At 48.8% G+C, this 16,826-nt stretch overlaps 1 protein-coding gene across 4 annotated transcripts in view; it reads left to right on the top strand.

Annotated features, from left to right (window-relative positions):
• The window catches only part of Hrh1 (histamine receptor H1), an 86,817-nt gene extending 73,294 nt beyond the window's left edge, over window positions 1-13,523 (top strand). For 3 of the 4 annotated variants that reach the window (XM_029478821.1, XM_029478820.1, XM_021165405.2), the window contains exon 2: window positions 10,845-13,523. In XM_029478821.1, the coding sequence (XP_029334681.1) occupies window positions 10,880-12,346 (1,467 nt within the window). In that variant the 5' untranslated portion in view covers window positions 10,845-10,879 and the 3' untranslated portion in view covers window positions 12,347-13,523. Of the gene's footprint in view, window positions 1-5,971; window positions 6,237-10,844 lie in introns of those variants that run through there. The other variant, XR_003836956.1, reaches the window with a different exon arrangement.
• Window positions 13,524-16,826: the final 3,303 nt, after the last annotated feature.

Here is a 16,826-nt window from a genome sequence, read left to right on the forward strand (position 1 = left end):
CAACAGCCATTTATAGTTTATCTCGTGTACGTGCTGGAAACCAAACCTGGGTCCTCTGCAGGAGCACGAATGACTCTTAACTGTTTGAGCCATCTCTCAAGCCCGTACCTTTTACATTTTTATTTATAGCATGCCCATTTTATAACACATGTGACTTCTTATGGAAATGTAGGCACTTTTATAGACTATGTTAGGGGACCCTGGGTCATGTTTCAGGCTTCTATTGTCCCTGCTAGGGTAGAAGGAGGAGTCATTATTGGGAGATGTGTTGCATCGTTAGCTCCAGATAGGAGTGAAGTCAAGATACCCCACTCAGCTTCTGCTGGCACTAGAAGAGGCTGGGGATTCCCACTCCCCAAGTCCATCACTGGGGGAGTAAAGGGAACCAGAGACCTGCTCTCTTGTGGTGTCTGTGGGTGTCTCAGTCAGTGTTCTATTACCATGACCACACAACTCTTATAAAGTAAAGCACTTAGTTGGAGCTGGCTTACAGTTTCAGAGGTTTAGTCTGTGGAGGGGACCACGGTGGCATGTAGGTAGACAGGTGCTGGAGAAGTAGCTGAGAGTTCTAGACTCAGATCCACAGGGGGCAGGAAGAGAGACTCCTGAGCAGGGTTGTGTCTTTGCTGACAAGAAAGTTAGGGCCTTCTGCAGGACTTGGCTGGAGTACAGCCATTTAAGACCGAAAGGCTGCCATTTTTTCCCAGGCTACTACTTTCTGGGCCTTTAACTAGACACAGTGGGCTTTGCTTGAGGATTCTCTTTCTGTCTGCGCTCCTGGTTCCTCCCTGTACCTCATGTGGCCAAGAAAGATCCCAGGAAATGCATCTTCAGATCATTCTCCTTTTTTTTTTAATCTTTTTTTTTTTTTACATTTATTCATTTCATGTATGTGAGTACACTGCACACTGTCTTCAGACGCACCAGAAGAGGGCATCGGATCCCATTACAGATGGCTGTGAACCACCATGTGATTGCTGAGAATTGAACTCCAGACCTCTGGAAGAGCAGTCAATGCTCTTAACCACTGGGTCATCTCTCCAGCCCCTATTCAGATCATTCTTGGGCTTCCAAGTTACATGGCGAGTTGGCCTCTGCATCTCCAAGACCTGTCAGCCTTGTGATTATCTTAAGAATAATGTCTGGTCTGGGTATACTATTGAACACCTTTAATCTCAGCACTCTGGAGGCAGAGGTAGCAGGTCTTGTGAATCCAAGGATACCCTGACCTACGTAGCAAGTTTTAGGATAGCCAGGGCAAAATAGTGAGACCCTGTCTTATGAAAACAAAAACAGTGTTTGGAGCTGGAGAGGTGGCTCAGTAGCTAAGAATAAGAACGGCCTTGCAGAGGACTCAAGTTCAATTCCTAGCAACTACACCAGACAACTCAGAACCACGTGCAAGTGCAGCTCCAGGGTATCCAGTGCCTCCTTCAGGCTTCCTTGAGCAACTGTACCTAGGTTCACATCCCCCCATACACTCTTACACACAGTTAAGAATAAAAATCCAGAGTACTTTCTAGGGATTGGTCCATTTGCTTATTTGCTTTTGAAATTGAGTCTCGTGAACTCCAAGTTTCTCACACTACTGGGCTCAAGTTATCCTCCTGCCTCAGCCCTCCAGGTAGCTGGGACTATAGGAACATTGCAGGTATGCCCAAGGGTTCCAGTTGTGTTTAGTAAAGAATAGAAAACAAACCATGCCCATCCCATCACTAGGAAGTAGAAGGTACAGATCACTGAGATGCAGTCTGGGAAGGCAAGGGTGAGACCTGCTGGTAAGAGCTGCCCACTGCCCACTGCAGGACAGCAGGGGCTGGGCCCTGTCCTTATATCTATTCACAAGGAGGATTTCCTTCAATAAAGACTTGGTGAATGAATGAATGAATGAGTGAAGACAGAATGAATGGACAGATGGATGAATGCAAAACTGAGTGAAGGAACATCAGATGGCACCCACAGGCATACTGGTTCCCATTTTTGCATGCTTTTGGTTTTGAGACAAACACGGTGGTGTTGAGGATCCCTGAGTGTGAGAGCAGGGTGACAGCCTGTTGGACCCCAGGCTACTTGGCTCGGGGAGATAGATGAGGGAGCACCCAATTCCAGGTGCACTCACCCACACTGCCCACCTCTTCTCTCTTTTGTTCACTGCAGTTTTGTAAATCTTTTTTTTTCCCTCCCTGAAGCAGAGAACATCCTGGGTAACACTGGTTTTTGGAAGTGTTTCTCAAAGCTGAATCTTCAGGGATTTGAGGAAAGAAGGAAACTTCACTCCTCATATCCTGAAATGACACTCACATGCTGGGTTGGGAGTTGCGTTGACTAGTTCTGTCTAACCTTAGCATTGATGTTCATATTTTCCATTTCCTGACTTTTTTTATTGGTTTTTCGAGACAGGGCTTCTCTGTGCATTCCTGGCTGTCCTGAAACTCACTCTGTAGACCAGGCTGGTCTCGAACTCAGAAATCCACCTGCCTCTGCCTCCCAAGTGCTGGGATTAAAGGCATGCGCCACTACTGCCTGGCTGACATTTTAATTTAAAGCATTTATTTTCTTCCCTCTCTTCCAGTGAAGAGGAAAGCTGGGAGCTAGGAGGGGCAAAGGTCGCTGGAAGGTCCGGGAAGTCAGTGTGCTGGGGTGTGGCTCTTCAAGTGCAGCTTACGCTCATGGCTGTGGGACTGTGTTTATGAAGCCTGAGGCTGGACCCCAGGGCCCCCACACTCAGCAAACGCTCTGTCACCAAGTCACACCCCAGTCCATTGTCACCCCACCTTGGGTCTCATAGTGTTGGTGTCAAGCTCTGTAGGCCTCAGTTCTACATCTTTGATTTAGGGGAAGCCACTAGTGGTATGACGGGTGGGAGGAAGGACCTCTCCCAGATTGAGGCACCTTCTCATCGCTGATGTCCAAAGCCAGAGGGAAGAGACAGCTGAGTTTAACTTTCCATATATTTCTTTTAGGGACCATGTACCCCTAGGCACTCCTTTCCTGCATCCATCTGTCTCCACGGAGGTGGTCCAGATAATTAAACAGTTATGATCTCCTAAGCCAGTGGTACTCAACCTGTGGATCTTGATGTCCCCCTCCCTGTGGGTCAAATGATCCTTTCACAGGGTCAAATATCAGATAGTTATGTTATGATTCATAACAGTAAACAAATTACAAATATAAAGTAGTAATGAAAAGAATTTTATCATCAGGGGTCACCACAACACGAAGAATTGCGTTAAAGGGTCACAGCGTTAGAAAGTTGAGAGCCACTGTCCTAAAACCTTATACCATGGTAACATGGGGATACTGGGGGAGTTCTGATGACTAACTCAGAAGTTAGCAGTGACAACTCACTCTGTACCCTCACCAAGAAAGATTAATGAGGTGTGTGTGTGCATGCTTGCATGTGTGTGTACATGTGTGTGCATGTGTGTGTGTGTGTGTGTGTGTGTACATACTTACTTTATTTGTTTGATTAAACTTAGAGCCTCACACATGCACACATGCCTGGCTTGTGCTTTAACCACTACCCATGCAACAGTTAAGTCTTGGTACTGGCTGAAGCTATTGTTTTGTTAGTCAGCTGGCTTGCTGTCATGTAGATGGCACTGAAGCTGGAGAGTTGGCTCGGCAGTTAACAGCACTGTCTATTCTTGCAGAGGGTCCAGGTCTGGTTCGTAGCACTCACATGATGCTCACAGTCATCTATAACTCCAGCCTCCCCCAACATCCTCTTCTGACCTTCCCAAGCCCAGCGCACACACACAGTCCTAGGCACCCACACACATAAACATGTAAATTTAATATTTTTAAGAAAAGAAATAAATCAATGGTCCTAAGAATCTTGGAATCCACTCTGTTTCCCACACTAGTACACAGAAGATGATTTTAACAGATACAGAGATCCAGAGCCCTGGGCAGCTTCTGCCTCCTGCCCCATGCCCCTCCACCTGGCCCTGCAGCCTCTTTCTTAATGCACTGAAATTTTAATATATTATTTGGGTTTGCTTGTGATTTTGAGGTAGGGATTTACTACACAGCCCAAGCTGACCTTGAACTTACAATCCTTCTACTTTGGAGGAATTAAAAATAAAAACTTCAACAACTTTATTGAAGCATATTTTATATACTATAAGGTTCAGTCATTTATACCGTGAGTCATATGATTCAAATGCTAAGGGCCTGAGTGATGGCTCAGTGGTTGAGAGTGCTGACTGCCTTGTAGAGGACCCAGGTTCAGTTCCCAGCACCTGCATGGCAGCTCACACCATCCTTTAAGGTGTGCTCTTCTAACCTCCCCAAGTCCCAAGCTCAAACAGGGAGCGTATCTATACATGCAGGCAACACACATACACACACACACACACACACACACATACACACACACACACACACACGCACACACATCAACTGCAGCACATTCTGTCATTCCCCCAAAGGTTCCTCCTGTTCTTGAACCACTCTGAGTCATTACAAACTGTCAGTCTATCTGTCTGTGTATCTGTTTGCCTGTCTCTCTCTGATTCGCTGGTTCTGGATCATTGCTGCCTTTGTGTTTCATTGTGTGGAGTTTTGTGTGTGTGTGTGTGTGATTTTGTTTTGTTTTTGTGTAGATCAGACTGTCTTTAAGCTTACAAGCAGACCTGCCTGCTTCTGCCACACAAGCGTTGGATTAAAGGCACGCAGCACCATGCGTGACTCAGCCTGTCAGTACTTTGTTCCTTCTCACTGATTGGCGTCCAGTGACCCTTTCAGTAATAGACTGTGTAGTTAGGATACAGTCACCAGCTGCTGTCTTGGATTTCTCTAGGCCATTGTGAACAATGCTGTTTGCATGCCTGTCTCCTGTGGACGCACGTTCTTGGTTCTCTGGTGTGTGGATAGCATCTAGGCATGTGATTTCAGCTCCAAAGGAGACTATATTTAGACATCTGAAGAACCTGCACTGCCTCCCACAGCACCTGTGCCACTTCATATTTTCCCAGCAGCCCTTGAGGCTAACTTGTCTACATCCAGCACTGGCTATTGTTCTTTCTTAATTATTAATCAGCCCAGTAGACACGAAGTGGTGTGTCACTGTGGTAGTGATTTGCACTTCCCTAGAGATCCACACTATTGCAAATATTTTCCTGGAGTTGGAAGGCATTTCCTATCTTTTCTGTCTTTTTGGTAAAATGTCTGTTCAGATCCTTTCCTGCTTGTTAAAGGGAGCCACTTCTCATCTTCTCATGGTTGTGTGGGAGGAGTTCTTTCTGTAGTCACAGGCCCCTTCCTGATGATGCTATGTCCTAGAAAGTCTTTATCAGACTGTTTCATTCATGTGAGTATGGTATGTTTACCCAATGTGGTCAACACTGTCGTTTTGTCCACACACTCCTACATGATCCCAGTCACAGCTGCAGTGCATTGTGGGCATATCCTGGATATAGCACATACAGATCAAATACAGAACAAAGGATCCTCTGCCTTCCACAGCCCTATGCTTCCTTTTGAAACACAAGTTTCCCATGGTGTTTGTTTGAGACAAGATCTCCTTATGTTTCCAAGGCTGCCCCGCCACACACTGTGTAGCTCAGGCTGACCTTGAACTCATGCTGATCCTCCTGCCTCGGCCTCGTGAGTACCGGATTACACCCCACACCATGCTAGGCTCTAAGTCTGGTTTACCAACTACTCCTTTCAGGCTTGAACCTTTAGTATCATATCTAAGAAACATACTTTGTTTTAAAATGTATTTGTTTTAATTTTATGGGTATGCCTTTTTTTGTTATGTGCATGTGTGTATGTGTATGCTTGTTTTGCCTTAGTGTATGCATGTGTGCTGTGGATAAGCCTGGAGCTGTCAGAGTCAGAAGATGTTGGATCCCCCGGGAACTGGAGTTACAGGTGGTTTTGAGCTGTCATGTGGATGCTGGGAACTGAACCAAGGTCCTCTTTGAGAGCAGTAAACATTCTTACTACTGAGCTATTTTTCTAGCCCCTAGACACCAGGATGTTGACCTGCACCTCCGGAAGATCTCTGAGGACCTGTGCCCAAGCTCAAGGTCACCTGCCAACTGCTTCTTTCACTGGGACTGACCTCTGCAGCAGAGTTCAAGCGGTCTCCTGCCACCAGCATCTGCCCTGTGCACACAGAAGGTGGCACTGCCAAGCTTAGGGTGTTGTGCAAATTATGCCCTCCCAGACATGAGGAGGCTTTGCCATCCTTGGCACAGCCTTGCCCGTGGTGCTTTTTACTTGGAATGGGAGCCAAGAAATTAATGTTTTTACTTACTCAACTAGAAGTGTCATCTATGCAAATGAATAGCGTAGGCTGGAATGGGGATCCGTTCAGAATGTGCCCAAATGGAATCCTGAATTCTCATTCTTTCTAGAGAAAATAAACCTGTTTTTTTTAAAAATACAGCACATTGTTTTATTATTTTCAAATGAAATTTATTTTTATTGTGTTTTTTAAAACAAATGTGGTTGATGTACTATTTTTCCTATCATTAAATTAAGTCAAATCTCATTTCTTGACACTTTGGGAAATATTAAAGATAATGTTTTTCACAGCCCAGAGAGAGCCATGAGTGTAGCAGAGGTCCACCCTCTCTCAGAGCCTTTTGGTCAGTAGAGTTGGCACCAACATGTACAAACAACACCTTGAAGATTTAATTTTGTCTTCAAATTTTCCTATATTGTCATGAGTGGTCTAAGATGATAGTCTCTGCTTTAGTGACCCTCACTCTCTGTTACTGTAACAAAAGGCCCAAAGCAGGCTAAGTATAAAGAACAAAAGATTGATGCAGCTCAGAATTCAGGTGATCGAAAAGCCAAGTTTGGACATTCCCAGTGCAGTAGCCTCCAATGGCACTGCTTTGGCGCACGTGTAGAAGACAATGGCCATAGCATGTGAAACAGGAAGCCAGAGAGAGCCCGGAGTCAGGTTCAGGTGTCAGTATCAATGGTTCCTCCAAGACTTGAAGGTCTACCTTGATCCCAAGATGAGCAGTCCCTTAGTGGGTTGGAGGACCCATGAGGCCCCTCCCATGATGGTGACTAGAAGCCCTTCTAGACTCGTCTGCATCCACATACAAACTGCACACCTGCAGGTCAGTCTTCTTGGGGACTCACACAGTGGAGATCTGTTTATTTGTTTTGTTGTGGTTTTTTTTTTTTTTTTTTTGAGGTCATTAGAGGCCAGAGATGACCTTTTGAGATTACCCACCTTGGGTCTACATCTTTTTTCATGTTTCAGATTACTATGAAAGATTTTACTAACTCTGAAGCTTCCAAGGGAGGCAAGGCAAGTTGTCTAAATGGCATGGAACAGTACTCATCACCAAGTTACTGCTGGCATGTGCCTTTAATCCCGGCACTTGGGAGACAGGCAGATCTCTATGAGTTTGAGGCCATCCTGGTCTACATATTAAAACCCCGTCTAAACAAACAAACAAACAAGTGAGCAAACAAGTAAATGAAAGCAAGCCAAGGCAATAAGAAGACAAGGTGGCCTCTTTAGCTGGACTAAGGCAGCTATGGCTGTTGGAAAATATGGCAGTTAAAACAACCGAGCACCTGCTCTATGCCAGGCACAGTACTAAGTGCCTTGAATGCTACATCTGAAGCCACCATTTTGTCAGGTTTTTGTCAGATCATTACCTTTGAGAAGGATGGATGGCATTTGATTTAGATGATGTGGAAGCTACCTCTTGTTATGTGCTTCCTATGAAAAAAGAGCTTAAATTTCTCAGGTAACTCCTGGCTTTACCAGATAAGATCTGACTGGTGAAGAATCCATGCTGGGCGTGGGGATGTGGCTCAGTTGGCAGCACTCGGGAAATCGCCTAGCATTCAGGAGGCCATGGGATCTGTCCCTAGGACTGCATAAAACTGGGCATGGCGGCACATGCCCCTCACCCCAGAATTCAGGAGATGGAGACAAAAGGATCAGAAGTTCAGGGTCATCCTTAGCTCTATAGGGAGTTTGAGTTGGAGGCTCGCCTGGGTTACATGAGCCCCTGTCTCCAAAACCAAATCAAGGACTGAAGAAATGGCTCTGTGTCAGAGCGTGAACTGCTCTTGCAGATGATCCCAGCACCCCAGCCCAGCAGTCTTCAGCTACTCATACTGCCAGCTTCCTGGCATCCAACGGGCTCTCCGAGCCTCTGAGAGTACCTGCACGGACACACGGGCGCACAGATGCACAGACACACGGACCCACAGATGCATGGACACACACACACACCTCCTGTTTAAACCCACAGCACAAGCAAGCCCACCTTACTATGAGATGCCTGTTGTGCCCTAGGCTTGACAAATGTGCCATTGCCATGGGAACACTTTCTTCTGTACTCCAGGGAATATCTGACATCAGATATGCAGTTGTCACTCTGGGATGTTTCTGCTACTGGTGCCCCATGCACAGAAGCTGGGGATGTTTGCACAGACCAGGCACAGGTCAGACCCCACCCAGAGTAAGGCATCTACCAGATGCCAGTGGTACTCAGGTGAGAGACCCAAAGGGAGTATTCCTCAACCATGGTCTTGGCAAACACTCTTGAGCTGTGTGGCTTTGAGTAAAATTCTTGGCATCTCTGAGTGTGGGGGTGCTCAGATTACTGTAACAGATGTGTGAGAGATGCCCGGGGTTTGGCTTCTTACTGTCTGTGGTCCAGAATGTGGAAGGAACATTGACCTTGGGCTTGTTTCATGGTACTTGAGCTTGATTGGATTTTACTATTTGTAATTACTAAAGAGCCTGCACCTTCTGATGGCTTTGGTCTGTGGCTTTGGTTTGTATCCATCACTGTAATTCAGAAGGATGTTGGCCTTCTAGCATGGAGGGAGGAAGGAAGGGAGGGATGGAAGGGAGTAGGGAGGGACAGGGAGGGAGGGAGGGGAGGGAGGAGGGAGGGGGAGGGAGAGAGAGGAGAAGGAAGGGAGGGGGAGGGAGGGAAGGAGACATTTTCTGCTTTTGATATAAGGCTATCTTGCCAGAATCTAGGCTGCTCAGTCTGCTGGGGACCAGGAGAGTGTATGAGGCTGAAGGGATCCATGTCCCCACCCTCATCCTCTCTGCAGGCCCCTGTCTCTACATGCCTCCACCTTTCCTTTCAGATGCCTGTGTTATGTGAGGTCAGATGGGAGCCCGTGTCTCCCGTGTTCTAGTCAGTCACCGCTGGGATACGAGGCCAAGTGGGGGTCCTAGTCTCTGTGTGCCCCCACCTTTTCACAGTCTCTGGTGAGAAGTGAGACTGGACAGGGTCTTGTCCTCATTTTTCTCTGTAGTCTCTGTGGGCCGTGAAGCCTGATGGGGTGGGGTCTGTGTTGGCATGCCTCCCCCTCTCGCCACAAGCACCTGGCCCTATTTTAGAAACTGTTGTGGGTCTGCTCTTCAAACTGCTGATCCGAAAGGAGGGCAGAGCACACTGGCTTCTTATTTCTTGCCTAGGTCCTGCCTAAGGGTTGGATACAGCACAGGTACTTACCAACCACTGTGGCCCTGTAACCCTATAGCTGCTCAGAAGGGTCCTCAGATACTGGGGTGCTCTGCAACTCCTGACACCAAATTCCTGATCATTTGGACACTTTTATTTAAGGCTGTGTGGCTTGGTGACAGAGCACTTGTTTGGGGAGGGTGACGCTTTAGATTTGATTTCTAGCATTGGAAAACATTTTTCCTGTTTTTATTTTTTTTCTTATTTTTTCTTTTTTCTTATTTTTTCAGAAGGTGCAGGCTCTTTATTAGTACTTTGGTATTTTGTTTTCTTTTATTTTAAAGTAGCTGGCCCTGTGTGGGGCATGGAGTGGGGGAGATCTCTCTCATGGGCCCTCTGCAGTTCTCTGTGTGTGACCATACACTCCAGGCGTAGAACCCACAGGTCCCTGAGGCATCTCCTTTTTCTCGGGAAGTCCCCAGCATTCCCTCAGGCCTGGCCCTAAGGCTCCCCCTCCTTTCTTGGAATTGCAGCAGCCTTTCTCAGGCCTGTGCTGTTTGCTGAGCTCCCTGTGTGGCCATTTCTTTCTGGGCTCACAGCCGGCTCACAGAGTTCCCCAAGGCTTTTCCACTTCCATGGAACTGCAGGCATTCCTCTGGCCTCACTGTGCGGGGCTGGGCACAGGGCTTTCTTTCCAAGGACTTCCCAACAGCTCCACCCCATCAGCTCCTTCCCAACTGCTCCCTTCCAGCAGCTGCCCCGCTTCCAACAACAATTCTTGGGCAGTGACTTAAGCAAAGAACACATTTAGCTACGATACGAGCAAGATTGCAGAATTACTTCAGCAGCTGCATGACCACAGAACCTTAAACTGCAGCCTCTGGGGTTTTCTTGACATTCCTAACTACCTCCAAACTACCATCATACCACAAACACCCCTTCCTTACTTCCTTTCAGGAGTAGGGTAGAGGGAAAGGGTGATTTTCATCGCTTGGCATCTTTGTCACAGAGGGAGAATGCTTTTGAGCCCCACAGCCTCTTTCTGGCCACATTTTTGGCTCAGGGCCATCAAAGAGGACCCAGATGATGAGACTGCTCAGGGTGTTCAGGACATGTTTGAAATAAGACTTGTACAAGGTGCTGATCACCCTGATCTGGTTAAACTCTGGTATCTAAACTCCACAAGATCAGAGTTTTTTTCTCTGGTTTGTCCATGGTGGTATCTCTGATATCAAAAAATAATGCCAGGAATCCAGCAACTAGTCCCTGGCGGAGTGTGAGGACCGTAGGAACGCAGGAGTGAATACATGGTCCTGACGGTGGGGTGGGTGTCCACTGTCCCCAGCCGCTTCACTCCCAGTCTGACCACCATGATGCTCATCATGGGTGACTTGACCTCTGACCCTGATCTTGTGTCTTTTCTCCCAGGGAGGGAGCCATCACTGGAGGCTGCCCTTGTGCCAATGAGCCTTCCCAACAGCTCCTCTGTCTCTGAAGACAAGATGTGTGAGGGGAACAGGACAGCCATGGCCAGCCCTCAGCTGCTGCCCCTGGTGGTGGTTCTAAGTAGTATCTCCCTGGTCACAGTGGGCCTCAACCTGCTGGTGCTGTACGCAGTGCGCAGTGAGCGCAAGCTACACACCGTGGGCAACCTGTACATTGTCAGCCTGTCGGTAGCAGACCTGATTGTAGGGGCAGTTGTCATGCCCATGAACATCCTCTATCTCATCATGACCAAGTGGTCCCTGGGCCGCCCCCTCTGCCTCTTTTGGCTCTCTATGGATTACGTGGCCAGCACGGCATCCATCTTTAGTGTCTTCATCCTGTGTATTGATCGCTACCGTTCTGTCCAGCAACCCCTCCGGTACCTGAGGTATCGAACCAAGACCCGTGCTTCAGCTACCATCCTGGGGGCCTGGTTTTTCTCCTTCCTGTGGGTTATACCCATACTTGGCTGGCATCACTTCACGCCCCTGGCCCCAGAGCTTCGGGAAGATAAGTGTGAGACAGATTTCTACAATGTCACTTGGTTCAAGATCATGACCGCCATCATCAACTTCTACCTTCCCACTTTGCTCATGCTGTGGTTCTATGTGAAGATCTACAAGGCTGTGCGGCGACACTGTCAGCACCGCCAGCTCACCAATGGGTCCCTCCCTACCTTTTTAGAAATCAAGCTGAGGTCAGAGGATGCCAAGGAGGGTGCCAAGAAACCTGGGAAAGAGTCTCCCTGGGGGGTCCCGAAGAGGCCGTCAAGAGACCCTATCGGAGGGCTGGATCAGAAGTCAACATCTGAAGACCCCAAGATGACCTCTCCGACTGTCTTCAGCCAAGAGGGGGAAGGGGAAACAGTCACACGCCCCTGTTTCCGTCTTGACGTCATGCAGACACAGTCTGTGCCTGAGGGAGATGCCAGGGGCTCAAAGGCCAATGACCAGACCTTGAGCCAGCCCAAAATGGATGAGCAGAGCCTGAGTACTTGTCGGCGGATCAGTGAGACATCAGAGGACCAGACCTTGGTGGATCGACAGTCCTTCTCCCGAACCACAGACTCAGACACCAGCATAGAGCCAGGGCTGGGCAAAGTCAAAGCGAGAAGCAGGTCTAACAGTGGCCTGGACTACATCAAAGTCACCTGGAAGAGGCTCCGCTCACATTCCAGACAGTATGTGTCCGGGTTGCACTTGAACCGAGAGCGGAAGGCAGCCAAGCAGTTGGGTTTTATCATGGCAGCATTCATTCTCTGCTGGATTCCCTATTCCATCTTCTTCATGGTCATTGCCTTCTGCAACAGCTGCTGCAGCGAACCTGTGCACATGTTCACCATTTGGCTGGGCTACATCAACTCCACGCTGAACCCCCTCATCTACCCGCTGTGCAACGAGAACTTCAAGAAGACATTCAAGAAAATTCTGCACATTCGTTCCTAAGGGCATGTCAAAAGGATGCCACATGGTGGATAGACAACGTCTGATGACCAAGAGGGAGCCAGAGGAAGAAAGCATGGGCGTCACTAGACCCCTGAGCATTAGGAAGTGGAATCGAAGGTCCTGGGCTGAGCACTGTGAAGGCATTCCCAGGGTCTGTCAGAAGGAAAGCAGGCAGCAGAGCGATTGTGCCCTGGGTAGAAAACAGAGCATCTGAAAGAGACCCAGGCTGAGGACGCCTGGCCCTCAGGGACTGTGGGAGTCTCAGATACTCCTTGGAAGTCAAAGTCTCTGATTTAAAGTTCCTTAGTAACCGAAGTGGGAATGTGTGGCTACAGTTCTTCTGGAGAGTTAGCCTGGACTCAGACTTCCTGAACGAAAGCTATGTGACTGCAGAGGCAGGTATACGGATGCCGTCCCCTTCCAGTGGTCACCTGGAGAGGTATAGCAGCTATTCCATTGCAGCCGCACTTCTTAAAACACAGTCCTTCTGAGCCTCGCCTCTCTTAGAGCTTTGTCCGGAGCTGTCTGCCCCACCGTGGAACCTGCCTTACCCGTCTTTCAGAGTTGCTAGGAAATTAGGCAGCTTGTAAGTCCATCATTTTCAACCCTTAGTTCTTTTGGCTTTTAAAATGGTGGCACAGTAACAAAACCTGTCCTCAAGTGTCAAGAGGGGGAGGAAGTGGTTTCTCCATGGTTGTATTTTAAGCAAAGGTGAGGCAAGAGAGCCTTGTTTCTTAAGACTCCACCAGGGCGCTCTCACTCCAGGCCTCCCGTGAGAAGCGGGTAACAGCCGAGGGAAAAGGAGGTTCCTGGGATCATTTGACACTCAGAAACTTGGGATGAGAACTTTGTATGGCCCCAACTCCTTGTCACTCGTCTTCTCCAAAAAGGAAGAAATGCCCCCTGTCATGTACTCACAATGTTCCCCAGGAGAAGTGACTGGCACGAAGCACATCTGTCCACAGAGGGTGACCTTCAGAAGGGACACATGTGCTTTTCTCTGTGAGACTGTGTGGCTTCTAGTCACACATGCTAAGTGAATCCTGTTGAAGGCATGGGAGTGTCCGGTTTTATTTATGCCACAGTTGGGTTGTGATTTGTGGTTTAAAATGTAATGTTAAACATCTATGTGTGTCACAAGTAGGAACCCCTGTAAAAGCTGGTCTTTTGTGTCTGTGTTCCTGTTTGCATGATCTGTCCAAATGAGATATTTTTGCTTACCTAAAACATGACATTCGGAAGGATACTGTTACAGGGTTGCTTTCTGTCTACTTTTCTGAGTCTCACAGGCTGGGGGAACAGGTGGAAAGGAAAGCCAGACAAGGATTTCTCTCTGGTTTCTACTCAAATTTATAAATGTCCTTTAAAAGGACTTTTGTACGGGATGGCCATGGCCAGCCCTCAGCTTCTGCCCCTGGTGGTGGTCTAAGTAGCATCTTACTCCTTCTTGCATCCTGGGGACACTCTTTATGCTCAAGCTTGGGGGGTCTTAGGGCTATGCTGAGAAAGGAGCTTTGACTTGGGTCTGACAAGGACAAAGAGGGATCAGTGAATACAAGTCTTCCACTAAGGAACATATGATGCCCTGTGACAATGCTCAGAGTTTCCAACTCTTACAGAGGAGGCTTTCACATGAACCTAAAAATAAAGACATTGGCCTAGGGTGATGGCTTGGTGGTTAAGAGCATTGCTTAATCATATAGAGGACGTGGGTTCAGTTCCCACCTCCTACATAGCAACTCACAAGCATTTAAAACACTAGTTCCAGGGGACCCAACCCCTTCTTCTAGTCTCCTAAGGAACAAGGCACACAGTTGCTATACATGCATACCTAAAGGTAACAAACACACACACACACACATGAAATAAATATAAAAGGTAAAGTTGGGATTGGAGAGATAGCTCAGTAGTTACGAACCCTGGTTGCTCTCTCAGAAGATCCAGGTATGGCTTTAGCACACACATGAGAGCTCACACCAGTCCCTGAGGATCAGATGCCCACTTCTGGCCCTGTGAGCAACACACACACACACACACACACACACACACACACACACACACACACACACAGTGCACATACATACAAGAAAAACAGGAAAACACTCATATACATAAAAAAATATAAAAATAAGTGTGGCAGGGTGCAACTGTAATTCCAGTGCTGGAGAGACAACACTGTGGGTCCTTAGCATTCAGTATCCCAGCTTATTTAGCTGTGTCTGCAAGGACAAGATTAAGCAAGTGACCCTGTCTCAAAAACTAAGCTGAAGATGGACACAGGAAGACACCAAACATTGACTTTGGGGACAAACAAACACACAAAAACACAAAGACCACTGCCACAGCCACCCCCATGAACAGGTGCCAACAACTAGAGACTTTGTACATCCTAGCGGTCTGCATCCCTGTATGTCAAGAAAAGACAGGAACAGAGAAATGGATGCTGAAAGGTGACCACTTGTTCCCAGAGTAGGAGGCTCTGTGAAGTGTTGGCCTCACAGGACAGGGCATTTCTTCCTAGGCACAGTGTGGGCTGCCCATAAGTCCCATTGTAGGTCCTTAAAATTGATTCTCCACTCAGTTTGACATGAGTGCAGTCAGTGGCTATGTGGCTCCAGGAAAAGGGAACAGTGGACACTGTCTGGCCTGGCGCCTCTCTCTCTCTCCCTTTCTCTCAGTCCCTCTTGGGAGCATCATAGAGGAGTTGGACGTCGCCAGGAGGTGTGTGCCTTGGATCCCATCCCGGGGAGGATGAAGAAGGTGACCCCCTGTGAGGTGCAGGCCTCGTGGAGGCCTTGGACAATCCTGATTTCCCCCGGGAACCGGTCACGGGAGAAAGAAGAGCCCCAGGAACGGACGAGTCAGGGAGCAAGAAAGGGCTCAACGTCTTCCAGAAGGTGCGCAGGACACTGCAGAGACCGTCGGTCCCGAAGACAGTCATGCTGGGGTCCTCTGGGGTCGCTAACAGGACTGCAGCCCCTTCCTAAGAAGCCTGAGCCAGAGGCTGCAGCAGGCTGGAGTTACACCCCTCTCAGCTAGGTGCTAGGGACCCAATTTCCGTGGCGCCTATGCTCATGCACACGACCAAGAGCCCACATTTGAAAAGGAAAACAGAGCCTTCCAGCTCAGTGAGGCGACTCCCTCCTGGGATCTAGGCTTTGCAGGGACCCAACAGATGGGGTCGATCCTAGTTGAAGGCAATGCAGGGCTGCCCGGGGAATGGAAGGCCTCTGTGGCAGCAGCAAGTCCCTCTGGCACCGAGGCTCTTAAAGGTAGGCCTGCCTGTCCGCCTTCAGTGCTGGGTAAGCTGAGAGGCTGCCATGCAGGCACAGGGCCTGGGCAGGACTTTTGCCTTCCCTTTACGGGAGGGAGAGCGGGCCTCCCTGGGTAGCCCTGGCTAGCCTTGCTCGGTGGACCATCTGCACAGCTGGGTCACAAGAGGGCGTGGCGCCAAAGTTCTGCAGGATTGGAGCAGTGCAGGATGGGCCTTGATCTTGGGGTGTGGAGAGCCTCCAGGGAGGCAGGAATGCTGCATTGTCCTGAACCCCCTATCTGGGAAAAACAGTGTAAGGATGACCCTATCCTTTGGTGACACAGCAAGACGAGGGCTCAGAGGAGCAGTAGGTCTTGCTTTCTGCCTGTGCCTGACTGAGACTGCTGCCCGGAGGCCGTCCAGTCCCCAATCGTGCTCCTCAGGCCCCAAAGGCCAATTCGGATGGCCCTTCGCATTCCTGGTTCTTCACAAATGTCCCCAGCTTCCCCATGTACATTAAGGTGTTGTGTTATCTGGGGATTGGTGGGGTGGTAGAGCCGCTAGGAATAATCTGAGGCCTGAATTGGGCTCAGCGTGCAGGAGAGTCCCTGCTCCATTAAGATCTTCTCAACTGGAGCTGCTGTCAGCCCAGCAGTCCGACCACATGAGCCTCCAGGACAAAAAAGGAAGAGTCTACCTTTAGAAATGGCCACCCTCTTCTCACTTGTGATGTCCCCACTCAACTGCTGCCTTCCTCCTCAGGTCAAGACCCCTGGGAACTGCCACCAAATAACACAGGGGCTCCCATATCCACACACTAAGGTCTCCCCGAAATTTACAGGTACATAAGCACACGCCCTAAGGCGCGAGCACACACACACAGTCACGCACACAAACACGCACACGCGCGAACACACAAACAAACACACACACACACACACACACACACACACACCTCCGCAGGATCCTCTTGCTGGTCTCAGATGGGTTGATGACCTCTGGGACTTAAATGTGTGTAGCCAGCTTGTGTCCTGATACATCACTCTCACTCTCTCTCCGTCTCTGTCTCTGTCTCTGTCTCTCTCAGTGTAGTTCAGGTGTTTTCCAGAATACAGTAAGTTCCCACTGCTCCTGTCTGGCCTGAAGCCTTCTCCCTGAGTCTGTAGTGCCTCCTGCTGGGTCAGAGCCAGAGGTTTCCCTGGCACCCACCTTGGCTTCAAGGCCTTT

Source organism: Mus caroli, chromosome 6 (assembly GCF_900094665.2).
Source record: "Mus caroli chromosome 6, CAROLI_EIJ_v1.1, whole genome shotgun sequence".
Taxonomy (NCBI): domain Eukaryota; kingdom Metazoa; phylum Chordata; class Mammalia; order Rodentia; family Muridae; genus Mus; species Mus caroli.